At 44.0% G+C, this 26,652-nt stretch overlaps 1 protein-coding gene across 6 annotated transcripts; it reads left to right on the forward strand.

The window, feature by feature from the left end:
* Positions 1 to 696: 696 nt before the first annotated feature.
* PARP11 (poly(ADP-ribose) polymerase family member 11) lies at positions 697 to 26,652 on the forward strand. 6 transcript variants are annotated; one of them, XM_090043901.1, is made up of 9 exons: positions 697 to 845; positions 9,694 to 9,822; positions 9,920 to 10,040; positions 12,409 to 12,484; positions 18,543 to 18,615; positions 18,743 to 18,873; positions 23,388 to 23,539; positions 24,756 to 25,113; positions 25,985 to 26,650. In XM_090043901.1, exons 1-8 carry the CDS (start codon positions 810 to 812, stop codon positions 25,067 to 25,069), a joined length of 1,032 nt encoding a protein of 343 aa, XP_089900027.1. In that variant the 5' UTR covers positions 697 to 809; the 3' UTR covers positions 25,070 to 25,113; positions 25,985 to 26,650. The 6 variants fall into 6 exon arrangements, with proteins under 6 accessions (XP_089900027.1, XP_089900029.1, XP_089900033.1 ...); XM_090043903.1 differs by having other exon boundaries at positions 26,013 to 26,650; XM_090043905.1 differs by lacking the exon at positions 697 to 845 and adding an exon at positions 6,387 to 7,071 and having other exon boundaries at positions 25,985 to 26,651.

Genomic DNA, 26,652 nt, shown 5'->3' on the forward strand with positions numbered 1-26,652 from the left:
CAGCCCCTCTGCAAGGAGGTAAGTCTTGTAAGGCAGCATTTCTCAACCTGCGAGACACATGGCTATATGAAAGGTCACGAACAAACTTTAAACAGATCAACAATCTTTAAAAATGGGTCTTCCGTTAAAAGAGAAAAGCCTGGGAAACGGTGGCTTTTCCCTTGCAGGCTGGCAGACTTCCAGCCTGTGGGGGGCTGCTTGGCGCTCTGCCATGACCCACGCACTGGCTAGCACCTGGGGGAAGCGGGTCAGGAGTGGGGGGCAGCGGGCAGAGACTAGCCATCCATGTCTACAAGTGGGTCCGCATATGAAAAAGGTTGAGAACCGCTGTTGTAAAGGATCGGTCGAGTTTTGAAACCGGGTGCTCCTCAAATCACAAAAGCTACGGAAATGGGTCTCGAGTCCCAGAAGGCTGAGCAGCACCGCCCTGGGTCACACGCGGCACTACCAACCCGGTTGGTGCAAGAAGAGTTTGTTGGGCCTCGAGATGTTTCCCGAAGGCTGAGAGTATGCCAGAGCTGATGCTGGGATTTCCCGGAGCTAAGTCTTTCTTAAAGCAGCGCCTCGGTCCGCGCCCACCGCCGGGCTGCGATGCAGCCGGACCGGCGCGCGGGTGCGAAGCGCCCCACCCCCACAGCTGGCGGGTGGGCAGCGCCTCATTTGCATGGCGCCCCGCCCCCCTATGTGACCGCAGCGCCCCGCGCAGGAAAGCCCCGCCCCCTCCCGCGCTGTCGTTAACGGAAGCGCGCAGCGGCGGCAGCCGTGACGCGCTCGGAGCGGCTGGGCCCCGGCCCCCCTCCCCCAGCAGTATGTGGGGACCGGCCTCGGGCCCCGCGGCCGACGCGGTGAGTGCGAGGCGAGGGGCGGGGCGGGGCGGGCTGGGGCGGGGCTTCCCCTTCCTCCCCTCAACCGCCCCCTCCCCCCGCCGCCGCCTCTTCCTCCTGCGCACGCGCGGCCCCCAAATAGGCTTCTCCGCGGGAGTGGTTCCCAAAGGGAGGACCCAGCTGTGCCCATGTGGCGGCGGGCGCAGAGGGGCCCGGCCTGGGACCCCAGTGGTGTGAAGCAGAGGTGGGTGAGGACCTGGCTGTGTGGCAGATTTTTATTTACTTTTCTATTTATTTTTCGGAAAAATTTTCGTGTCCCAGGTCAAATTGGTTAGATCCGGTCTGAATCCTTCAGATTAAGCGTTGTTTGTGCGCTCTATGTGACCCTGCAACTGGCAAGAATCCTCCACCCTGGACTTGTCCTCACTGGGGCTTCAGATGCTTTCAAACACGTCTGCAGGTGTCCTACCAGCAGGCCCAGGCTGGGAAGCTTGTGGTTCAGATGTAGCCCTTGCCCTCAGCCAGCGGCAGCAGGATCCAGCTAGGGAGGAGTCCCATATTTCCATAAAGTAGGCATGTAACCGAGATCCTCCCACTGGAAACTGGCCTGTGGGAAGCTAACTATGAGGCTCTCTTAAGGAGTCCTGGCCTTATTTGAACAGGGGTGCACTCTCCACTATATGCTGCCGTTTAAATCCATTTTGGCTTGGGGATTGGACCAGTGCAGTGACTACACTTGATCCTTAGCTCACAAGAAGCCAAGAAGTGAGGCAGATGAGACGGGAGTGCACAGGGCAGAAGCATAAGGAATAGCCACTGCTCTCCCCAGCCCATAGCTATGCGAGTGGCAGGTCAGCTGTCCAAGTCAGACACCTGTCCCACATGTCATGAGAGAGGTGGCCCAAGTTGAGGGTCAGCTGTTATGTTGCAGCTGGCTTGCAACTAGAGAAATGAAGAAGTGGGTTTGCCATGTATGTTCAGACAGGCCCAGGCTGCCTTGACTGATTCAGGTGCTGTTGTGAGAGTTGCCACTCCAGGCCGAGGGACAGTACCTGATGTCTCCTCTATCGTTTGCATTACCAGCTGCCTCAATAAGTTCCAGGTGCTGGCTTGGGTCTCTGAGTGAGAAAAGGAACCCTGGCAACTTGCAAACTTCATAGTTTCATAGTTTCTAGGGTCGGAAGGGACCTGAGCAGATCATCTAGTCCGACCCCCTGCCATGGCAGGAAAGAATACTGGGGTCAAATGACCCCAGCAAGATGTTCATCTGACCTCCTCTTAAACACCCCCAGGGTAGGAGCCTGCACCACTTCTCTTGGAAGCTGGTTCCAGACCCTAGCCACCCTGACTGTGAAGTAGCGCCTCCTGATATCTAACCTAAACTTACCCTCTGCCAGCTTGTGACGGTTATTCCTGGTCACTCCTGGCGGTGCTCGGGAAAACAGTGACTTCCCCAATGCCTGCTGATCCCCCCTGACTAGTTTATAACAGGCCACAAGATCCCCCCCCTCAGCCTTCTCTTTTGGAGGCTGAACAGGTTCAGGTCCCGCAGCCTGTCCTCATAGGGCCTGACCTGCTGCCCCCTGATCATGCGAGTGACCCTCCTCTGGACCCTCTCGATGCCGTCGACATCCCTCTTGAAGTGTGGCGCCCAGAACTGGAGGCAGTACTCCAGCTGCGGCCTGACCAGTGCCGCATAGAGGGGGAGGATCACCTCCTTGGACCTGCTCGAGATGCATCTGTGGATGCATGCCAAGGTGCGGTTGGCCTTCCTGACTGCCTTCCCACACTGCCGGCCCATGTTCATCTTGGAGTCACTGATGACCCCCAGATCCCTTTCCGCCTCTGTGCTTTCAAGAGGGGAGTTCCCCAACCTGTAGGTATGGTGCCGGTTGTTCCTCCCGAGGTGCATCACCTTGCACTTGTCTGTGTTGAAGCCCATCCTATTCTCGTCCGCCCACCCTTGTAACCTGTCTAGGTCTGATTGTAGCCTGTTGCATCCTTCCAATGTGCCCACGTCCCCCCACATCTTAGTGTCATCAGCAGATTTGAACAGGGTGCTTTTCAGTTAATATTTACTGGAATAATCAACAAAATCTACTTCTTTGGTGTATGCTGGGCAGACTTGATGCAAAATTATGGGGCACCATGAATAGTCAAAGGTAGAATGTCATTTTTACTGAGTCCAAACAGCAGTTTGCCTGTTCTGTTAGTGTTGCTTTAGGTCTAGGTCGTGACCCTATGGAAAAAAACACGTGCTGGGATCTGCCTTGGATTGAGACCTTAGGGCATTTATACACATGCTGCAGAAGACAGGAGGGGGCACTCAGAGCTCTGCTAATTAAGGTGGCTGGAGTGTTACGTGTATCAGCATCTCTGTGCTGAAAAATGGCAACAGGGTGCTTTGTACTAAAGCTTGTCAAATGAGCTTTAAAGTGCCCTGCCACCATTTTTCAGCATGAGGACACTGTTGGATGTGATACTAGGGTCAGCTGGACTGCAGTAATTACCATCCTACAGCAAATTTGATTACAGCATGTCGAAGCAGACTCCATTAATTACAGTGTTGGAGCAGCCTCCCTGCATGTGTATTGGCACCCTTAGAGTTTAAATTCATTGCTAGGAGCATGCATGTATGTAACAATGCATGGCATATTTTGGAGCCAGTAGAATACAGATAACTATGATGTCGTGTGTCCCTCACCCCCACACCACTTGTCATCTTTTGGCTACTGTGGTCACCTAGTCGCATTCCCTCATGAGTCAATCCCCCCTGGTCCTCGGATTATTTTTTTCAAAGCCTTCCTCTGAATCCTCTACAGTTTGTCAATGTCTCCTAAAACTACTTGCATTCCAAAGCAGTACAGAGGGCAAAAACATCATATCTCCCCATCATGATCTGATGCATCTGTGCTGGCAGCTCCAAATTACATTTGTCTTCATTATAGTCTTAGCATGTTGTAAAGCCATGCCTAATTAAGTATTGCTTAAATGGTAAGGTGTGCTTAGAAAAACAGAAAAGGGATTGTTTAGTACAGGACTTTCCAACTTGTGGCTTGTGGGCTATATCTAGCCTGTGAAGGGTTAATGTGTGGCCTCTGGGTTCTCAGTGCAGACACCCTTCCCTCTAGTATTCCTTTTGCTGTCATGGGGGCCCTGAGGGGCAAGGTGGCTTTGTGCAGCTTGTGGAACCCAAGAGGCCCACAGCACTGAAGATATGTGGTCCTGTGAGGCCCGTGCAGTGGGAGTGAGTGGGGCACCGGCTGTGTCATGTGTGGCCTGAAGGCATGGAGCCCCCAAGCTGTTCAGAAGTTGGTATATTATCACAATCACAAAGGATTTGAAGTTGGGTCTTTTGATTTCTGATCTAAAAAAACCTGTTGTCCCATACAGTTCTGAAGATAAACTTCCAAAAAATATAACTGATCCAGTTTTGGAGAAACTTTGGAAATTTTCCAGTGCTTTACCATCTGATACTTTCTGTATAGCCTCTCAGCCATGATTTGATCTGTACAGGAAGATCCCTGGTGGACTTCATGGAGTCATGGTTTCCCTCCATCCCATCCCATCCCATCCACCCCCTTCCCTAACACATGGTTCTTATCAGCTGGTTATTGATTTGGCTGCTTTGATTTTTGTTAGGAAAGCTTTCTCTAAGCGGAGGGTCTAGGTGATTATATATTAGTTTAGTTTGAAAACCACTGGAAATTATTTTATAATTGTATCACTATAATCTTAGCTAAGGATGCTTTACTCCTTTGATTTTTTTCCCCCCTGTATTTTGTGACCTGTATCCTGTCAAAGGAATGCAGGTGTCTGAAGGAGTATATTTGAAGATGTGGTTAAAATTGTAGCTGGTTTTGTACCCATCAATAACCCTGGAAATCAGGGTTTCCTATGGTTGCTAGCTCAAATTCATTCCACCCTGTAATCCAGTGTTTCTCAACATCTGATGTCCCCGTCCAACAATACTGTGCAAGTAAAGCAGCTGTGGACAACCTTAGCAATCCTTGTCAGCCTTCTTTACTTTTAAATTGTAAATGGCCATGAGCAGTGTTGGAGAATCTGGCATCCAACCTGTTACCTGTAAGCCATGGGTGGAATACCACTGTTGTAAGCATATTGTGGTAGCCTTGGGGTAGTCTTGATTATGTTTGGAAAAAAATAAACTACACATCTGGGGACATTGGTATACTGTTAGTAGCAGCATTGGTATCATCTCGTCAATTCCGTAGTGGCCTCATGAGGATATTGAAGAAGAAAAGGGATAGGGTGGATTGCTGGGGGATTTTGAAGGTAAGGGTCCTTAATGAGATGCTGGAGCCATTGCTGTGCTCTGCCACCTACTCTGTAGGATCATGGGAAAGTAGGACTGGAGGGGATTTCATAAGGTCATCTAGTCAAGTTCCTGCTCAAGGCAGGATCATCCCTTACTAAACCATCCCAGCCAAGTGTCTGTCCAGCCTTGTCTTGAAAACTTCCAAGGATGGAGATTCCACACCTTGTCTAGGTAGCCTGTTGCAATGCTTGACCACCCTTATAGTCAGAATGTTCCTCCAAATCTCCAACTTACATTTCCCTTACTGCAATTTGAGGCCATTGCTTCTAGTCCTGTCCCCTATGGCCACCAAAAAAAGCCCATCTCCATTCTCTCTAGAATTGTCCTTAAGGTTTATTAAGACTGTTATCAAATCCTCCTCAGTCTTTTCTAAGCTGAATAACCCTAACTCTGTCAGCCTTTCCTTATAAGTCTTACTTCTAATCATAACTCAGGCCCCTAATCATTTTTGCTGCTCTCTGCTGAACACTTTCTAATCTGTCGTTCTTGCAGCATGGGGTCCAAAATTGGACACAGTACTCCAAGTGAGGCCTCACCAGCACGGAACAGAGTGGAAGAATCACTTTCCTTGATTTGATTGCAGACCATTTTTCCCAGTCTGTCCAGGTTATTCTGGATCCTAGCCCTACCCTCCAAAGTGTTTCTAGGTCCTCGCAACTTGGCATCCTCTGCAGATTTGCTAAGTGTATGCTCAATCCCATCATCTAAATCATTGCTGGTGATGAAGATAGAGTACTTGCCAGGTTCTTTTGACCCAGGATTTATCAGGATATTAAAGACCACTGCTAGTCCTGCACTGAGTGTCAGTTGGTGGCATCATGCCCCAGGAATTGGGCACAACCGGTGCCTCTGCCCTTGGTCGGTACTCCCTTTGAATGGTTTGGCATAGACCTAGTTAGACTTTTGGAACCAAACGCAATTAGGTGTCATTTAATCTTTGTGCTCATGGATTATACTGCACAGTAGGCAGCAGTAGTAGCTGTCTGTAATACCTTGGCCCAAACAGTGGCCACATAGCTATTAAAAATATTTTTGTGTTTAGGTCTGCAGGAGCTATGGTGTTTGTCTCACTGCTACAAGAAGTATGGACTCTTTTTAACAGTCCACCTGTCAGGACCTCTGGCTACCATCCCCAGATGGATGGTCTGGTGGAAAAATTAAATTGGACTTTGAAGGGGATGTTGAGGAAGTATGTGGCACAAGGACCCTGGAAATAGGATACGTTCCTACCTTATTTGCTATTTACTATCCATGAGATTTCCCCAGTCCTCATTGGGGCTCTCTCCTTTTGAACTCCTGCACAGGAGACAACTCTGAGGCATTTTGGACTGCCTTCACAAGACCTAGCAGATGCAGGGCATGTGGTGTCATAATGTCATATAGTATGTACTTTGGCTGAATCTAGTGGGAGCATTCACCCAGGAGAATCCCAGGACTATGCACCACACTCAAGAGCAACACTGTTATAAGAATTCATGAGTCTGCGTGTATTGACTTGGGACTGGGGTTTGCTTCTCTTGTTAGAGAATGAAATGCTTGCTAAATGGTAGGGACCTTCCCTCTGAGATCAGAAGATGAGTTGGAGTGGTGGATTATGAAGTTCATGTGGAAGGGAGATGGCACAGGTCCCAGATGTACTGCATAAACCTCTTCTGAAACTGGTGAGCCTTAACAGCACATTCAGAAAATGCAGAAAACAGTTTGACTCCCAACCACTGAAGCTGCTCTGTGAGGAAAACCAGTCCACAGCTCATCAGAAAGAAGCAAGGTCCCTGCTGGAGGACTTTCCAGAAGTATTTACAACCTCACCAGGGGGTTAGCACCCTGGTTAGTCATCAGATTGTCCTGAAACCAGGGTGTCCCATCCAAAAAGGGTTCTCCTGAGTATCAGAGCGAGTATCAGAAATGGTAAGAAAGGAAGTACAGAATACGTCACACATGTGGATGCTTGAAGAATTGCCAAATGAATGGTGTAGTCTGATCATATTGGTTCCCAAAGTGGACAAGATGATCTGGTTTTGCATTGATTTCCATAAACTGAGGCATACCTTGTACCCCATATTGTGTCAATGAATTGTTACAATAGCTGGGGAAGGCCACAAAGGTACTAGCAAATCTGCCTTGCTTTGGAATTGTGAGAACTAATAGCATTCACCAGACCTTGGGGGTTCTTCCAGTTTAGAGCCTTCCTCTTTGATCTCCTTGGTGCCTTAGCCACATTCCGGTCTATAATGGATTAAGATGCATCAGCTGCACCAAGAGTATGTTGAAGCATATCTCAACAGTGTAGTAGTGTGCTTTTCAGGCACTTGTGAAAATCTGCAGCATGTTGGCAGTGCTGCAATCATTTTGGGCCACAGGCCTAATGTTGTACACAGCAAAATGCTGACTGAGCTGTACAGAAGCCAGATATTAGGGGTAAGTGCTAGGCAATGGGGAGTTTAGGTTCCTTTTTGATAAAAATAACAGCCTTGGTAGAGTTCCCTGTATCAAATCCAAAAAGTAGCTGAAGTCTTTTCTTGGATTGGCAAGTTATTATCAAGACTTTATCCTGCAGTTCTCATCAGTTACTACCCCACCCAGAGCAGTCTCCAGCATGTGTTGGTGCCTTCAGAAAATAAAACAGATACTTTATACTACTGTGGTGCTGCAGTCTTGACTATGACCCAGGTCAGAAATTTATTTTACAGACAGCTGCCTCAGAGCAAGGCCTTGGAGATGTTTTCTCTCAGAACTTTGGGGATGGCAAACACATGGTCCTGTATTTTAAGACAAAAGCTTTGCCCACGAGAACAAAACTATTCCATAATTGAGGAGTCCCTCACCATAAGGTGGACACCTGGAACCTTCAGCATCATCTCCTTGGAGCCCCCTCTACTCTGGTTACCGATCACACTTGTTACAAGTGATGTGGGCTGCCAACCTCAGACTGATGTATTGTAGGTATTACAATCCTATGCCTTTGACGTCTGCCATCAACTTGAAGTTTTGCATACCAACACAGACTTCTGTAAACCAGAAGGTGGGGGCGTAGATTTAGAAGAGTGGGTCTTGGACTCTGCTTTTGGGAGGGAGATATGTAACTGGGTGGGCAGCAGCTAATCATAGGGAAATCAGTGAGTGGGAAAGCTTGTCTATCTTAATCAAATTTATTTTTAATTTGCATTTACATTTCTTAGTTGTTTTCTTAAATATGGTTTAATTCTTCTCTGGTTCTGTTTAAAAAAAAGTTTATTTGATTTAGTTCATTGTATGCTAAATATGTTACTTTTTGCTAACTAGAGATATACTTTTTCTATACACAGGTTTTTAAGAATGATATATTTCAGCATACATTTATTCACATTCTTAATTTTTAATCTTTTTATTATAGTATTTTGAATGACAGTTTGCTGATTGCTAAATAACTTTCACTTTTGATAAGTGTCAAGCTGCATTTTAAAATTGTTCTCAATAGTTAAATCAGCATTTAGAATTGGTAACACAAATAAGCTTTTGGGTTTTTTTGGCAAGTATATCAGAAGAGCCACAAGAATGAACTTCTGTATGCTTTTGGCAGCCCAATAATAGCAGTTCAGTTTCTCACAAGACTTTTTCATGCTGTAAACTTTAGTTTGGATGCACAGTTTGCTGCAGCTACCTGTCTCTCAAGACTGGATTACTTTAAGAGTCTCTGTTAAGATCAAACGTGGAAGACTTTCAGATGGTCGCAGGGAATATGTTACATCTTTGCTCCATGATTGGCACTAGTTCCTGTTTGTTACCCAGTGAAATTAAAAAAGCTGGTTTGGATTACTTAATCTTCCTTTCTCCATGTTTGGGCAGGACTTGAAAGCAGTAAAAGTGTTTGAGCTCCCCTGGCTACATAGGGACTGGCCTGATGACAGAGCCTTCCATTCTGGAACTCCTTCATTGTCACCTCTTCGTCTCAAAAAGCCTGGATCTGTTGTCTGTTGCAGCTTGCTGCAAAGTTTTGTTTCTTTCATATATTTGAGAGAGGATTCTCATGGGAAGGGTTTAAATGAGCGTACAGTCAAATAGCCATCCTGAGCCTAGCTGCCCACTGAGCTAGCATAATTAAGACATTCCAGTGTTGGTAGCCAACAGCACAAAGCAAGGGTGTCCACCTTTGGCCATCACATCTGGCCACCTTTGACTCAGCCTGAACTATTTACAGCTAGTTTGGCTGGGGGCAGCTTTTATAATAAGTCTAGAGCCAGGCTGGAGCTCGCACCTCTGAATCCATAGTGGGATGTCTTAACCATTCTTTCACTGCACCCCTATTAATCTGGTAAATTTATGGAGCAGTATTTACTAAGAGGTAGCAGTGTTTTTAGGGTATCTGAGATCTGCCTTTTTTGCCTTGTGTAATTACTTTGTAAAGTTATTACCCAACTTTCTTTTTAAATAAGAATTTTATGCTCAATTTGTCTTGATCTTTTTTTTTTTTTTTCCCAATTGTGCTTCTGAAATTGTGGGTTTCCACAATAACGCATTTTTCACAGAAGCTGTTTCTTATGGACATTTCAGGAGATTCTTCAAGGGGCAGCAGATGAATTCTGTACCAAGATGGAGAGTGCTGTGGAGGACATGGATACAACTGATACCCAGTGGGGTTGGTTTTATTTGGCTGAATGTGGTAAATGGCACATGTTTCAGGTAACTATATGTGGGGCTATTGGCTATGATAACTTCCACACGATCAAACTGGCTATATGTAAACATTTAAACTTGTGCTTTCTGGTTTGTTTTGAAGACTGACTCAAACACTCAATGTTCAGTTAGCAGTGAAGACATTGAAAGGAGCTTCAGAATGAACCCACATGGCTCTCTTTGTTTTACTACTGCAAAATTTAACTACAGGTTAGACTTTTCAGGTATGTCTTTTCTAAAAATAAAGTAATTCTAAGTGTCCCATGACAAGAATTAACCAGAATTCAACAAGTTCTTGTTTGGTAGTGCAAAGGAGTCAGGCTTGAGAAGGCCTTTCTTACATGAACATACATGTGAAGCTTTAGGGAAACAGTTGTATGGTTCAGTTTTCTAGCCAAATGAATGTATGTAGTATGCTGTGTTCAGAAGCCTCTAGTATTTGTCCTGACCCTTTCATTGTATAAGAGATGCTTTATCATACAGTCACTGAAAAGGGCACACAGCTTGTTTTCTTTTTAAATATCCCCCCAAACTGTGTTGCAAAAAGATTTCTGCCAATTTCAGAAACTGTTTGAATAATGCTAATACATAATGGAAGCTTTTTGTGAAATATTGATGATCTAATTCAACTAGCAGGCAATGCAACAATCAAACTGTGCTTTAAGAATCAGCGTATTACCAGATACAATTTACTGGAAAACTATTTTAGGTCAAAATCTCATTTATATTGTGCATACCCTTTATTATGGGTTACCACTAGTTTTCACTATAGTTACCACAACATTTTAAATTGTAAATGCATTTGACCTTTTTGACAATTGCACTGTAATAACTTCTTTGAGTATTGCCAACCATTGCACCTATGGTTTTATGTAGTGTTTCATGTTAAATTCTGGAAAGTCCTGCCATTAGGCTCAGGGGAAGGGATGTTCTATACCTGTGGTTCTCTTAGACTCAAGTCACTCCTTGGAAACTGCCAGCTCTTAGCTTTCACTGGTTTTTTACTTTGTAAAAATAAAACAATTCTTCTGTTGCAAAGAACTGAGAAAAATCATACTAGATCAGAATGTTCTTAACACTTATTCCTATTTCCTGTTTAAAATCATGGGTTTATATTGTGAATCATGTCTGCACATTTACCAGTGCCAACATGGCTTGGCACCCCACAGCATCCTTGAAAGGACTTATGGGATTGCAGGGTGCATCTCTGTTCTGTACTGCGTAAAGCAGTTTCTTTATTGTGTTTCTGCTCAGCAGTACTGAGGCTAAAAAGTGATGGACTGTTAGAACATGAGTATATTCATGGAGTTTGAAAAGGTAGGCATGCATGATGAGGTGTATCATCATATATAACACACTATACATTTTTCTCCAAGTAAAAAGAAACTAGAAGGTTTACTAATAAGCTTGGGGCCTAGGTCTTTATTATTCTGTTTAAGATTGATGCAGAAGCAAATATAACTTTATTGGAATGGGTTAAAACCAGTCTCCAAGACTGAAATAAAAGTTACATTATCAGGAGCAGCTAACAGAGCAGAATTGGAGAAAAAAGAGCTAGCTTGATTAGTGGAACATCAAGACCATTAAAAAGGAAACAGGTCAGTAATAGGGCTGTGTGAAACAGCAGCGTTCTGATGGAACAGTGTTTTGTTTCGAGTTTCATTTCTAAAGCACTTTTCTGTTCCGTTTCGTCAAAACAATTTTGCTGTTTCAACATTTTGTCCGTAGGCTATAATGCAGAAGCACAAAATGTCCTATAATTTTGTCATTTCTTGGCCTGATTCTGATGAATCTTGGAAGTATGGTAGCCCCTTTTGAGAGCATGAAGCCAAGTTTCAAGGAGGTAGGTACAGGCGTTTCTAGGAAACTGTACCTCAAGCTGCTGACAAGCAGGAGCTGGGGAGCAGGAAAGCATCCTGTGATCTGGCAGGCAGATCAGGGGCCTGCACCCCTGGGAGGAGTCCGGCAGAGCCCTCCCAGGGGTGCAGGTGGACCCCCAATCTGCTTGCTGGATGACAGGAGGCTGCTTCTGCCGCCTGGGACCTAGCACTGGGAAACTCAGCTCGGCTGGGGAAGCACTTCTCCCAGCCAGGCTGAGTTTCCCAGCACTGGGGTCAGAGTTTCTCAGCTCCCAGTGGAGAGCCCCCGTGGAACTCAGCCCAGTGCCGGGAGATGGAGCACAGCCCCAGCTCTGCCCGCCTTTGGCCACCGGGCTGAGCTCCATGGGGCTGGCGGAGCTGATTGGAGCGCAGTTGGGAGGTGGGCAGAACCAGCTGCACTCCAGTCAGCTCTGCCAGCCCCACAGAGCTTAGTGGCTGAATCTCTCAGGCATCACCAAGTGGCTAGCCCTCATTTAAAGCGTGCTAACTACCACGGTGTTTGGAAGTCCTAATGTTTCTGTATTGCAATATGAGTAGAGTTGGAGGCCAAATGTTTTGAAATGCTTATATGAACATATTAACTTGAGACAACAGTTTCTTTTGGGCAATTCTACTGGTATCATTTTTCTGCATAATATACTGTATTTAAATGCTTTACCTCTCTGTAGCCTGAATGCTTCTGGATTTCACTTAATTTTGGTTTTATGTACAGTGATGAAGCAAACGAATTTAACTACTGAAAAACAACGTCCAATAAAGCGAGCTCCCTTTTCTATCAGCGCTTTCAGGTAGGAAGTATAGGTGACTACCTGTTTGAATGTAATTCACTGTAACTCTGAGTAAAGTAAACTGGAAATATTTTTTAGTTTCTGCTTCATTTTTTAAATCAAATTAAATCTGGAGAGACTGATTGAAGTGAGACTAGGAATAGAAGGTCTGGTGGAGGAAGCATGACAAAAGGATGCTTTTTATTAGAGAAAGTAAAGTATGTGAATTAATAGCTTGCAAAGTGTATCAAAGGCTAAACCCTGATTCAACACGATTCTGAAACCTATGCCCAGCCTATTCCTCAGCAAGGGCATCAGTGGGATTCCTCACCTAAGTACTTTACCAAGTCAGAGCTAAAAAGTGGAATAAAAATGTGAAAGAAAAGACATGGTAAGAGAGGAGGTTTGTCATAATAGCTAATTGCCTCATTTTAATTTGCATAGTACACATACTTGACTTTTCTTTTTGTCAGTGAGCCTACGCTCAAGAGAGATTCTGTCTGGCCTTCCCACCTTGTGTAGTCATTGACACTGAAGCGGATGTGAAGTACCAGCACATGAGAATACACATGTGAATCTGATTATACTGAGTTTTACAAATTGGTGTCTTCACATTTGAAACAGGCATTAGTCAAGTTATGAATTTTTGTTTTGTAAGCAAAGTAAGCTGACCTTTGCAGTGACATTGCCACAACTATCGTCTAGTTTGAATATAGTCTTTTAGAATTTTAATTTAATTCTCAATTTCAGTTAATTTTGCTGTCATAGATTCATAGAAGTAGGGTTGGAAGGGACCTTGTAGATCTTCTAGTCTGCCCCCCTGCCCTGGGCAGGAGAGAGAACCGGGCTCAAATGACCCCAGTCAGGTAGACATCAAGCCTCCTCTTTAGGAGCCATCACCACTTCCCTTGGAAGTTGGTTTCAGATCCTGGATGCCCTGACTGTGAAGTAGTGCCTTCAGGTGTCTAGTCTAAACCTACTCTCTAACAACTTGTGGCCATTATTCCTTGTTACCCCGGGGGGCACTCGGGGGAACAAGGTCTCTCCCAAACCCTGCTGATCCCCCCTAGTCAGTTTATAGACAGCCATCTGCTCCCCCACAGCCTTCTCTTGTGAAGGCTGAATAGGTTAAGGTCCTATAGGCTCTCTTTGTAGGGTCTGCCCTGCTGTCCCTGGATCATGTGGGTGGCCCTCCTTTGGACCCTCTCAATGCTGTCCACATCCCTCCTGAAGTGCGGGGCTCAAAACTGGACACAGTACTTCAGCTGCGGCCTGACCAGTGCCGCATAGAGGGGGAGGATCATCTCCTTGGCCCTGCTTGAGATGCATCTGTGGATGCACGACAAGGTATGGTTAGCCTGTCCAGGTCCTGCTGGTATCTGTCCTTCCCTACTAGCATGCCCACCTCACCCCAAATCTTGGTGTCATCAGCGAATTTGAACAGGCTGCTTTTGACCCCGTCGTCCAAGTCACTAATAAAGAAATTGAACAGTGTGGGCCCAAGGACCGAGCCCTGGGGGACTCCACTGTCTACTTCCCTCCAGGTCGAAAATAACCCATCCATCACTACCCTCTGTGTACGACCCTTCAGCCAATTTGCAATCCATCTGACTGTGTAGGCATCAATACTGCAGTCACCTAGTTTTTTTAATGAGAATGGGGTCGGAGACCGTGCTGGCAAAGGCCCTGCATCCAGTGCTTTTGTGACCTGATCGTAGAAGGCAATCAGGTTGCTCTGACAGGACCTGCCCCTAATGAAACCATGCTGTTGGCCCATCACAGATGTGCTTCTTGATAATCTTCTCAAAGAGTTTTCCCAGGATTGAAGTTAGACTAACGGGCCTATAGTTGCCCATATCCTCCCTCTTCCCTTTTTTAAAGATGGGGATCATGTTGGCTTTCTTCTGGTCTTTTGGCACCCAGCCAGAGCACCACAAGCACTCATAAAGCCATGCCAGGGGCCCCACAGTAACCCCTGCCAATTCCCTCAACACCCTGGGGTGGAGAGCATCTGGACTTGCTGATTTGAACACATCCAGCCCCTCCAGAAGCTCTCTAACCCAGTCCTCCCTGACTTTAGGCCTGGTGGCGTTTCTCCCAAGTCCGTCTTGAATCTCAGTAGGGGAGTCCTGGTCTCTGCACAAAAAAATGGAGGCAAAGAATTTGTTAAAGAGGTCTGCTTCGACCTGGAGGGATCTGGGCAGTGGGGTCCCCCAGGGCTCGGTCCTCGGGCCCGCACTGTTCAACATCTTCATCACTGACTTGGACGAGGGGGTAAAAAGCACCCCATTCAAATTTGCTGATGACACTAAGATGTGGGGGGATGTGGGCATGTTAGAAGGAAGGAATAGGCTACAATCGGACCTAGACAGGTTACAGGGGTGGGTGGATGAGAATAGGATAGGATTCAATGCTGACAAGTGCAAGGTGCTGCACCTGAGGAGGAAGAACCAGCACCATACCTACAGGCTGGGGAACTCCCTTCTTGTTAGTGCAGAGGCAGAAAAGGATCTTGGAGTCATCATTGATGCCAAGATGAACATGGGCCGGCAGTATGGGGATGCAGTTAGGAAGGCCAGCCGTACCTTGTCATGCATCCACAGATGTATCTCAAGCAGGTCCAAAGAGGTGATCCTTCCCCTCTATGCAGCACTGGTCAGGCCGCAGCTGGAGTATGCGTCCAGTTCTGGGCGCCGCACTTCAGGAACGATGCAGGCAACATGGAGAGGGTCCAGAGGAGGGCCACTCGGATGATCAGGGGGCAGCAGGGCAGACCCTATGAGGAGAGGCTACGGTACCTGAACCTGTTCAGCCTCCACAAGAGAAGGCAGAGGTGGGATCTAGTGGCCTGTTACAAACTAGTCGGAGGGGACCAGCAGGCATTGGGGGAGTCTCTGTTCCCCTGAGCACTACCAGGAGTGACTAGAAATAATGGTCACAAGCTGGCAGAAAGTAAATTCAGATTAGACATCAGGAGGCGCTACTTCACTGTCAGGGTGGCTAGGATCTGCAACCAACTTCCAAGCAAAATTGTGCTGGCTCCTTCCCTGGGGGTCTTTAAGACAAGGCTTGACAGTCACCTTGCTGGGGTTGTTTGACCCCAGTACTCTTTCCTGCCACAGCAGGGGTTCTGACTTGATGATCTGCTGAGGTCACTTCCGACCCTACTAACTATGAAACTATGCTTTCTCCTCTGGTGCAACCACCAGATTGCCAAGCATATCCTGCAGGGGCCCAACATTACCCGGTGCCTTCTTCATTCTCCCTATATATTTAAAAAAGGACTTTTTATTATCTTTGATCCTTGACACTGGCCCTAGCTCCATATCTGCCTTAGTTTTTCTAAAAGCTCCCCTATAGACCCCCGCAGTGGAGGTATACTCCTCTTTGGTTATAGCCCCTCCCTTCCACCGGGTGTACGCCTCCTTTTTGGCAATCGGGCATTACGAATGCCTTTGGTCAGCCAGGGGGACTTTTGGGCACTCTTGTCCCCTTTGCTTCTCGTTGGGATTGTCATCCCTTGGGCTCTGAGTATCATCTCCTTCAGGAACGACCACTCATCTTGGGCACTGAGTTCCCCTACCCTCGAGGACCCTAGCATCTCTCCAGCTAATCTCAACTCGTTGAAGTTAGCCCTCTTAAAATCTAGGGCTACTGTCTTGCTGCAGAGCTTTGACACCTTGTGCTGGATGGTGAATTCCAGCAAGCAATGATCACTATTGCCCAGGCGGTCGAGGACATGGAGCCCTCTTGCCAGGTCATTGCCTGTGGCCAGGACCAGGTCTAGCAGGATATTCTCCCTGGTAGGACTGTGCACCTCCTGGGTTAAATGGAGGTCCTGTATTTCAGCCAGGAACCTGCGTGAGCGGTCCGACCTGGCTGACTGCTCCTCCCAGCAGATATCTGGGTAATCTAGATCACGCGTGACAACTACATCCCTTGCCTTAAGTGCCTCCGCAAGCTGACCCGAGAATTCACGGTCCAGCTCTTCGCCTTGGTTGGGAGGTCTGTAGTAGACCCCCACCATTAAGTCCCTTTCCCCATGACCCCCCTGTATCTTGACCCAGAGCACTTCAGCCTGCCCCTTCTCTGACCCCATCCTACTGGTAGAGTATGTGTATTGCTCTTTGACGTAGAGTGCTACACCCCTGCCTTTCCTTCCTGTTCTGTCTCGCCTCTAAAGCCTATAGTCCCTAATGTTAACTGCCCAGTCATGGAATGAATCCCACAATGTTTCTGTAAGCCCTACTATGTCCGGGTTTGAACAGGCTATTCAGAGGGCAAGTTCCTCCTGCTTATTCCCCATACTACGAGCATTGGTATAGAGGTATTTAAGGCCTTGAATTGTTGCGTGTGCCACCCCCTGATTTTCAAGACTCTTTGGACCTCTGTTGCTTACGTAGGTACTCCTTGCATATGTCACCTGTCTTGGTTGGGAAGTGTCCTTAAGTCTTCCTGTGGCCCCAACCCCAGGCAAAGCTAGTTTAAAGCTTGCTGCACGAGATCAGCCAACCTGTGGTAGCAATTGTCCAGAATTGGCCATTGTAATAATAAGCATAAATTCAAATGTTCAAAATTCCTATATTGTTAACGTAATATGTAATTCAGCCCCTGAACATCTGTGTGAAATACCATATTTACTTGATTCCAGGACAAGGCTTTTCTCCCATGTAACCTTGTGTGTGTGTATTTGGGGGGTAGTGAGCCACTTACCTCGGAATGAAATATGAGGTAGCGGGGACAGGCAGCTGCTGTAGCTCTGGCTCTGACTCTGGGTTCAGCTCTGGGTGGGGACCACAGCTAAAACTACTGCTGGCCCTTCCCCCCGCCTCTCCCCATAGCCACTTTTGGCCTTTCCCCACTCCTCCCCTGAATTGCTTCTGCCACCTCTGCAGCGTCAGGCCCAACCTTCCCCTTATTCCTCTTCTTCCCAGCTTACCCTTGCTCTAGTGCCATAGGTTTTGTTCCTGCTGCAACCCAGGAAATGGAACATAGCCCAAGCCCATCCCGATAGCAGTGGGGGGGCGGGGGGGAGAGGGAGTGTAGAAGCAGCGTGGGGGTAGATGGGAGATGGAGGCAAGGGCCTAAGGCTGCTAGGGGGGCAGGCACAAGGGGAACAAGTGGCCGGGGGGGGGACACAACTGGCAGGGAGCAATCTGCCTGCCCCCCACTGCCTGATCTTCACTGCCTGTCCCCCTACCACTGCTTTCCCTGCTGTAGCGGTCAGGAGAAATTTAAGATGATCTTCCAATAATTAGATTCTATGCATGGAAAATTATAACAAATTGAAGAGTTGTCTTAAATTCAGGGTCATCTTGGATTCAGGTAAATACAATAGTGGGCATTTCCATTTTGCAACTGCTTCTCTGGCTTCCGTTCTGAAGCAGAGAGTGCTAGTAGCAGAACAGCTGAGAGAATTGAACAGTATGCTACAGAAAATATAAATGCTTTTTTTTCCTCCACGTGTCTATATTTAGCACTCCATGTGTCCTGTTGGTCCTCTTCTTTTTCTATATTGTTGTACCATTTTAGTGCTTTAAAACAAATTGTGTATTAAATCAATTATTTTAAGCTCTACTTACATAGTTTGGTATTTAAACAATGGCTTAACTGTCAGAGGGTTTGACCCTAAGCAGCTCCCAGTTTTCTGTAAAAAAAAAATGCAGAGCATATAGGCATCCATAGATATTGATTTAGAAGCCTAACTTTTAGCATTTGGTGTAGCTGGATCATGGTAAAACTTACTTATTATTACTGCCCTCCAATATTGTATCAGAATTTGGGTGAGTTCCACAATAAAACTGTTTTAGTTCTAAAAAAAACACATCATGGCACTGAAACATTTTTGTAGTGATTCACCCAGGTGTTAACTATAGGTGATGGTTTTAGCAGATCTCTTGCTTTTGTCCCTGGTAGTTGACAATAAACATCTTTTGAATTTGAATCCACTTCAAGACCGAATTACCTATTAAATTATCCATTCTGTACAAAATATTTTACAAAGTAGGAATTCTGTAGGAGGAAAAAAAAGCTTCTGCTCTTGAGTCATTTATTTTTACTTCTTCTTTTGTGTTTGAAGTTACATCTGTGAAAATGAGGCTATTCCCATGCCTCCACACTGGGAAAATGTAAATGCAGATGAACCATATCAGGTAAGAGATAAGATATGATTTGAAAAATGTAAAATGTATACATCCATGCAGGATGAAGGAATACGGACCTCAATGAAAATACTAACCTTTTTATTCTCTCTCTCTCCCTCCCCCTTCCCACACACAGCTTATTCCTTTGCAAAAACAGACAAATGAGTATAATGAGGTTTCTGGTTTCTTTGCGAAAACAATGGATAGCAACCGAATTAAAAGAATTCAGAGAATTCAAAACCTAGACTTGTGGGAGTTTTATTGCAGGTGAGATTATCTCTAAAATAATAAATGTTGAGTAAAGTTAGTTAATTGAACAAATTTTAAAGGAATGTAGCAGAAGTATTCAAGTGCATCTATTTTAAATATTTGTTTAGTGTCAGCATCCTTTCTCCATAAACTCTTTCTTCATTTGTCTAATTGTTATTTGCTTGCATTGTATATGGCAGTAGTCCTGTCACAGATCCAAATATTTTCTGGGTATAGAACTTAATGATGCTTACCATTAGCTTCTTATTATGAAAGCTAGTGTATGATGATGTATATTGGATACAGTTCTACACCATAAATTGAGGCTCAATGTATTACTAAAGCTTCTTCTGGTTGGGGAGGAACCCTGCTTTTTTCTCCCGTTATGTACTGAACAGTGCTAAAAGAATTAAAAGTTCCTGAATTTTGTTCCCTCCTCTTTTCCCTGGTTAGCCTTAGCTCTTGTGAACCATAAATAATTATTACTGTGTTGCCCCTAGAGCTGCAGATGCATACTCTAAAAAAGATATATATAAGGGGCAGCATAAAGATATATTGGATTATTCTGAGAATTAGATCAATGTGAGGAATAATATTAAGATAAAAAATAAATTGTACGGCGTTTGTTGTAAATATTTATCACAAGTTACTTTTCAAATAAAAGATGATGAGTTATGGCTGCATGTTGAGTCTTAATTTTCTCATTTTCCAGTCTTTTGAATGGGTCACTCTTCTGTCTTAACTTTCTATTGTTATACCTATTTGTATAGAGTATATTTAAATGTATAAATATACATGTATAATAAAAAGATAGCCATTTTGCTGCTTCAAGAATTCTGTAAACAAGGTTTCCCCATTGTTATAGGCTACTTACCATATTTATTTGCATACTGTGTACCTTTAAATACGCCATGCACTGTGTTTTGGGGAGGCAGAATGGGAAAAAAAAAAAGACACTTCCTTCCCCTAATTTTTTTTATTCCTAATTTTTGGTAGAGGTGAGTACATTGCATAAATAAATAAGGTAACTTCTAGTGTCTTGTGAATAATAACTGTTGGCAAATTATAGCGTAACTCTGTTCACTACTGAGTTCTTGGTGCAGATATGTGTTTTATATTTCTCTAATTTTGCTCAGAGAAGGAATTGATGTGCAGCAGGGTCTACTGTTTTATTACTTCAGTGTGGTAGATTGTGTTCTAAAGTTGTCAAGTTCCCACTCTTATATCCTTGGAAGCATGAATTCAGGAGTAGAAATCTAATATAATTATATAAAGTATGGTTATTTCAGTACAGAGGTGGGTGTAGGATACTGGCAGCGATCTTCAAAGGTCAGCTGTTTTCAGCCTGTCCATCAGAGTATGTCTGGGGTGAAATAAGCCATCCTGTGTCTCTTACCCAGTCATTGGGAGCAGGTGGATTTCATCAGCAATAAAGTGATCGTTGCCCAGAAGCCTGTGATACAAAGAAGGATTCCAGGCTCCTTGTGACATCTCTATTGCAGAGAGAGATGGTTGCCCCTATACCCTGTATGGGATAACAAACTGGTGATATGTGGTAAACCTTAGCATGGCCAGACTTTCCAGTGTTTGAGTTGTGAGCTTTGAAAGCTCACATTCCAGAGGAGCAGAGCAAACAGAAAGCACTGCTGTAATACAAGCCTGCTCTGCCGGGTAAAAACTTAATTTCTGTTTTAAAAAATGTATTAATCTGTGATTGATGATGGGGAAAAAGTAGGATTCAGGACACTGATATCTTTAGAGTCATTAGAAGCTCATTAAGTATATGATCTTGAAAGAGAATATTAAACTAAAAAAACCCTGTCGTCCCCCCACCCCCCGCCCCAGCCGGCGCCCTGAAAACCACCTCCTTGGCACTGCTGCACATACTATACCATTTGAGAACAAAAATGACATCCTTTTTTTCTTTGACTTCTTTCCAAAAAAAGCATATTGTTTCTTTGAGGGGATAAGTAGCTGAATACAAACAGCATGTGCTTTTTGACACAATTTGTTCATTATGCATTTTGGCCACCATAATGTTAGTTTTTCTGTCATAAAAGCTCATGTGTTAGTGATTGAATATTATAGTTGTTGTGTATTTTTAGTAAAAAAAAGTAATGACCGTAGGCTCAGTTCAATAATAGATAGTGGTCAGCTCTGTACAGGGCAGATTATTTATTGTTGTGGACTCTAGTAGATGCATACTGTCTTCCCACTCCAGATACCATATTGAGCTGACATCAGAGTTGTCTGCATTGACTCAGTTTTGTGGAAAAAGAAATAAAGTCTTATCTCCTAGGTCAGTTGCTGCCAGATTCTGTTCTTGTCATTATACTGACAGATAAATTATGGGTGGGAAGAAGGGTTCAACATCAGTGTAGTGGTTAAATCTCAGTTTTGTATCTGTTTCAACAGATTTAGTTGGAAAGGTTAACTGCCTTGCTTGATGCCTAGTGGGAATGAGTCTTGGATGAAAGTTTTTTTTTCTAGCTGTTTGAAACTCAACTAGAAAAGACTGGATTATGCTGATAGATTATAGAAAATGGTGAGGGGGCTGGGGCACATGACTTATCAGAAGAGGCTAAGAGAACTGGGTTTATTTAGTCTGGAGAAGAGAAGACCAAGGGGGATTTAATAGCAGCTTTCCATTACTTGAAGGATGACTCAATAGAGGATGGAGCTAGACTGTTCTCAGTGGTGACAGATGACAGAACAAGGAGTAATGGTCTCAAGTTGCAGCAAGGGAAGTTTAGGTTAGATATTAGGAAACACTTTCTCACTAGTAAAGCACTGAAACAGGTGCTGAGAGGTTGTGGAATCTCCATCCTTAGAGATTTTTAAGACCTGGCTAGACAAACCCTTGGCTGGGATGATCCAATTGGGGGTGGTCCTCCTTTGAGCAGGGCATTGGACTAGATGACTTCCTGAGGTCCCTTCTAACCCTGATTTTCTATGATTGTGTGACTGAGAGAATTGGGGAAGGAAATATATGCACTCACTCCTTATCAGAGGTGTTCTCATGACCACCTTTCTCAAATCTTGTGAAACCTATAAGTGTGGCTCTGATGGCACAGTTAGGCCTGTGGTATGTACTAAGTGACCTTTGCTGTAAATACCACATACATTTTGTACCTAAATCATTTTTGGATGTTTGTGTTGTTTAGTGGCACTGTGGGTCTTGTGGTCTACTGGTTTTAAGACAAATCTCAGATACTGAACTAAAACTGTTTTATTTGGTATCCATTTTATTTTTTTTTAAATAGGCAGTTAAGTTTTGAAGACTGTTAGTTAAAAAATGTTGTTGGGATGAACATACTATTTTTAATTTTTGCCTTTTTTGTCAGTGGAACACATTATTCGATCCTGTGTTTTCTTTTTTGTTTTTTTTCCTTTCATTGTGAAAGACCATTTGCAGAAAGTTACCACAGAGATATAGGTAGGGTTTGCATCCTGGGCAGCTGTAGGCTCCAACTTGTTTGTGGGACCCAGGGAGTGGGGGGCCCTCAAGGCTCCCAGCATCTAAAAACTCTGGCTGCTTGGAGCAGGGAAAGGTGTCCCCCTACCCAAGGAATTCAGCTTCTTGCCTGTCCTGCTCCCATGTCCCCACAACTGTCACCAAATCCCATGCTGACTGATGATATAAACCCCTTAATTTCATGGTGTCTTCTGGAGAGGAGAGAAGAGGTCAGGGGCAGGCAGTAGGCTTAACTCCTTGGCTCCTCTGTTCTGCGCAGCCAGAGCCTATGGCAGCTGAAGCCTCAAAACCCCTCAAAACCATTCTGGCACCCATAAATGTCTGGGGCTCATGCCTCCTGGCCTACTGGTTATGAGTAATGACTTACTGTACCAAAAGGGCTGTCAAATGGAGAAAAGACCGTTAGAAGAAAAAGAGGTATTTTTTTCTGTTTTAATAATCTTGGGTTTTACTTGCAATAATCCGATATTAAGTACTTCCAAAATAAATGTTTTATATGTTGTGTTAAAATAATCTTAAATGGCAGAGGTCTGAACTGATGGAAGAATAGTATCAACATTTAGAACCACAGAAAGTTGGGATGGAGGGGACCTCTCAAATTCATTTAATCCATCCTTCTTACCCAAGACAGGATCACCTATACCTCTTGGCATATTTTTGTCTAATCTGCGTAAAAATTCTGATGTTGAATATTCAACACCTGCTTCAATATTTAACTCCTGGATCTAGTACAGAAGCTCCATAAGCCGGTTTAACTTAAATCAGTTAAGTCTGATACTACATCCAATCAGGTGTATTTTAAACTAGTTTCGGCCATTTTGAAAGTGGCTTAAGTGCACTGAACTTCTTTTCTGTTACAGGTTTAAACCAGTTTCTGGTCACTTAAACCCGTTTATGTGCAACTCTGTTTCTAGTCTCAGTCATTTTCTGATTGGGTAACTTTGTAACTTTGAATTTTAGCTCTTAAATTCTTCAACTGTTGGAGTAGCTTTTCCATCTTGGAAATACAGTTAGCTTCATTTTGATTACGAAAGTTTTTCTTGTGCTTGTTTTTCAGGAAGAAAGCTCAGCTAAAGAAGAAAAGACATGTTCCTACCATTAATGAGCACATGTTATTTCATGGCACTAGCAATGAATTTGTAGAAGCAATATGCATTCATAACTTTGATTGGAGAATAAATGGCATGCATGCTTCCGTATATGGAAAGGGTAAAATATGACATTTTTACCAACCATGTAATTTGAATAGTACATTTGTCAGTCTCCTTTATCACATTGTAGTGCAGTGTTTCCCGTGCTTTGGTTTGCATGGGGTATTTGTTGCATATGTATGGAGACCTGGTCAGTTTTGTTCCATACTTTTAACTGTTTTTAACTAAACTTAACACAATGCTTGGAGGCTCTTTGTATGCAGTTCTTATAGTTTCCATAACTGAATTGGGGTGTAGTGTGAGGTAGTTTGTGAGGCAGTTTTTCTTATGATGTTCATGCCTTGAAAAATCTTGGTGTGTTCTACTAATAGTTGGCATTTACTTGATTCTGAGACGAGTCCTTTCCACCCCATTTAACATGAGAGGGAAACCTTCATCCTAGAATCATGTACAAGTGAGGGAGGGGGAACCACTGCAGCTCAGGCTGCAGCCTCTATAGAGAGTCAGGGCCATACCCACAGCTGCTGCATGCCCTCCCCACAACTGTTCCTATCCCCCTCCATCTTACCTCTGCAGCCTTTTCCTGCCCTTTTCCCCTTGTCCTACCCTACCTTTGTTCCATGCTTGGAGGCTTTGTCCATGCTGCAGCCTGGGGCACTGTACCTGGCCCATAGCAGCAGCACAAAGTACACATGGCTGCTGTAGGGGCTGGGCTGTTGCCATGCTCTGTGTCTCAAGCTAGAACAGGGATGGAGCCTGTTTGCACGTAGCAAAGATAAGGGGGGGGTGGAGGGAGCAGAGGCTGGGTAGGGGGGAGAAGCAGAGGTGGAAGAAGGGGCCTGAGGCTGTGGGGGCAGAGATGGCAGGGGAGCAGGCACAAGCAGGGGTCAGACTGTTTGTTTGACATTCCCACACCACCTGTATCCCCACTGTCTGCCCCCCTACAGTATTGAGGGATGAATTAAAGACAGCCCTCAAATAATTAGATTTCTGTACATGGAAAATTACAACAAACTTATAATTTTTTCATGTATAGAATCTAATCTTAATGTAGGGGTCATCTTAAATTCATGGATGTCTTAAATTCAAGTAAATGTGGTAATTCTTTTAAGTTAGTTGGATTGACTTACAAGCATAGAAGACCAGGGTTTGATTCTTAACTGTTACCTTTTTGACTTTCAAAGTAAGTAGGATCAGAATTGGAAAACCTAGAATTTTATAACTGATGACAATATGATCATCAATTTCTTTCATTCTTTTTTTTTTTCTTTAAGGGACATATTTTGCAAAAGATGCTTCATACTCTAGTCGGTTCTGCAAAGAAGATATGAAACATGGAGACACTTTTCAGATTCATGGTGTGAACTTTCAGCGCCATCTGTTAAGAACATATAAAGTCATGTTTCTTGCCCGTGTATTAACTGGTGACTATATCAATGGCGAACCAAAATACGTAAGGCCTCCCTCAAAAGATGGGAGTTTTGTGAACTTATATGACAGCTGTGTGGATAACACTTGGAATCCGAAGATCTTTGTTATCTTTGATGCCAACCAAATCTATCCTGAATATTTAATAGAATTCAGTTAAGTTGCAGGGAGCTGAACTGGACATTAGGTTAGATTTTTTGGATGGTAAGTATGACTTTACAAAAGAAATATATGAATTGTAAAATTGGCTCCCTTTTGTAAAAAAGGGCATTGGAAAGCTTTGAACTAGTCTTACTATTATATATTTTCAAAATTGGTATGTATTTATTCATGTTAAAATATATATATATGATGTCATATGTGCATGAGAAAAACTAATCTTTTATAAAGATTTATAATTTTATAAAATACAGAGGACTTAGTATTTCTTCTGATGTACTGTAGTACTCATTGCTTTGCATGTTGTGTCTCTTTTAGATTGGGGTTTAAATGTCCAAACTTGTCTGTCAGAGGAAAAAGGGTCTAGACCCATCTGAACAGCTGCTAGGTTTAAACTTAGTTATCTGGTACTGCTTAAGGCAGTCTTTCTTTAATACTATGATCTCAGAATGTAAGTTGAATTTTCATTGTGACAGAAAGATATACCTTTACAGTGGGTGTGATCATTGGTCAGTATTTAGCTGGGTATTTAACCATTGAATCCAATGCTGGAATATTAATTGTAGGATACTTATGATCCATGCAGTTGTTTTCATACTAACATTGCAGGTTTTCCATTTTGGGCGGGTGTATGCGTGTGTGTGGATGGTTTCAATACACTACTGCTACTTCTATTTTCTACAGTTTGGCTGAGATCTAAAGCAGCACTCACTGTCAGTTTATCTTCTTCATTGAAGTAGAATATAATAATCCTCTTAACTTCAATGGGAAACAAAGTTAAACCAGTTGAGCTCTTTTTTTAAAAAAATCTACCCCCTCCTTTTTTTTCATCTTTTTTTTTACACTTCATGGAAGCTTTTAAGAATGCTTGTGCATGGTGGCTATTTGTGAACCAGATTTTTCTCTATTTACATAGATTCAGAAAGTATGGATTATTTTTCCAGGAAGAACCTGATTAGGGGAGGAGAAGAGGGATCAGAAATGGATAAAGAAAAGGATCACAGAGACTCAAATACCTAAAGAAGGGAGGAACTACATTACCAACAATTGATTTGAGGTTTTAAATGAATAAAAAACAAATTGGGCCCTCCTTTTTGAAATTGCCTTCTTGGATTTGTGCATAAGATCTTTTTGACAGACATACTTACATCTATGGGATGGGAGGCTGCTGGTTGTTGTACATGCACAGCCTGATGGTACATCCTAGGTGACAGAAATATATCCTTCGCCTTCCTTGGTCCTGTTATCTTTGCTTGTCAGCAAAGTGTGCACTTGGACCATGTGTCACTCTCTTGTGCTCTTTAAAATTTCATGGAAACATTTCCTAGATTTCTGTCTTTAAACTGTTCAGGGCAGAGACTATAAATGTATAAGTTGCCTGGCACAGTAAGCCATTGATCTGGGGCCTCTGACTGCTTGGCAAACACAAACAATTATGACCTTTGCTAAGTCACAAGACTTGTAAAAACAGACCCCTTTCCCCACTTCTCATAAAAATTTCATAGCAAAGCCTGTACAGAGTTCCCATATTAGAGTCCTCTTTTTTTTTTTTTTTTTTACAGAAATATTCTACAATGCATTTCC

The sequence above is a fragment of the Crocodylus siamensis genome, chromosome 4 (assembly GCF_052110815.1).
Source record: "Crocodylus siamensis isolate JL-2025a chromosome 4, ASM5211081v1, whole genome shotgun sequence".
Taxonomy (NCBI): Eukaryota; Metazoa; Chordata; order Crocodylia; family Crocodylidae; genus Crocodylus; species Crocodylus siamensis.

What these genes read in the sequence shown, in the direction of transcription:
- PARP11 (XM_090043904.1), top strand. Translation starts at nt 8,096, where the DNA reads ATGTATTGTAGGTATTACAATCCTATGCCTTTGACGTCTGCCATCAAC. An exon ending in AGACTTCTGTAAACCAGAAG is followed by an intron (nt 8,186 to 9,693) that starts GTGGGGGCGTAG and finishes TGGACATTTCAG; the next exon opens with GAGATTCTTCAAGGGGCAGC. An exon ending in TGCTTCCGTATATGGAAAGG is followed by an intron (nt 23,540 to 24,755) that starts GTAAAATATGAC and finishes TTTTTCTTTAAG; the next exon opens with GGACATATTTTGCAAAAGAT.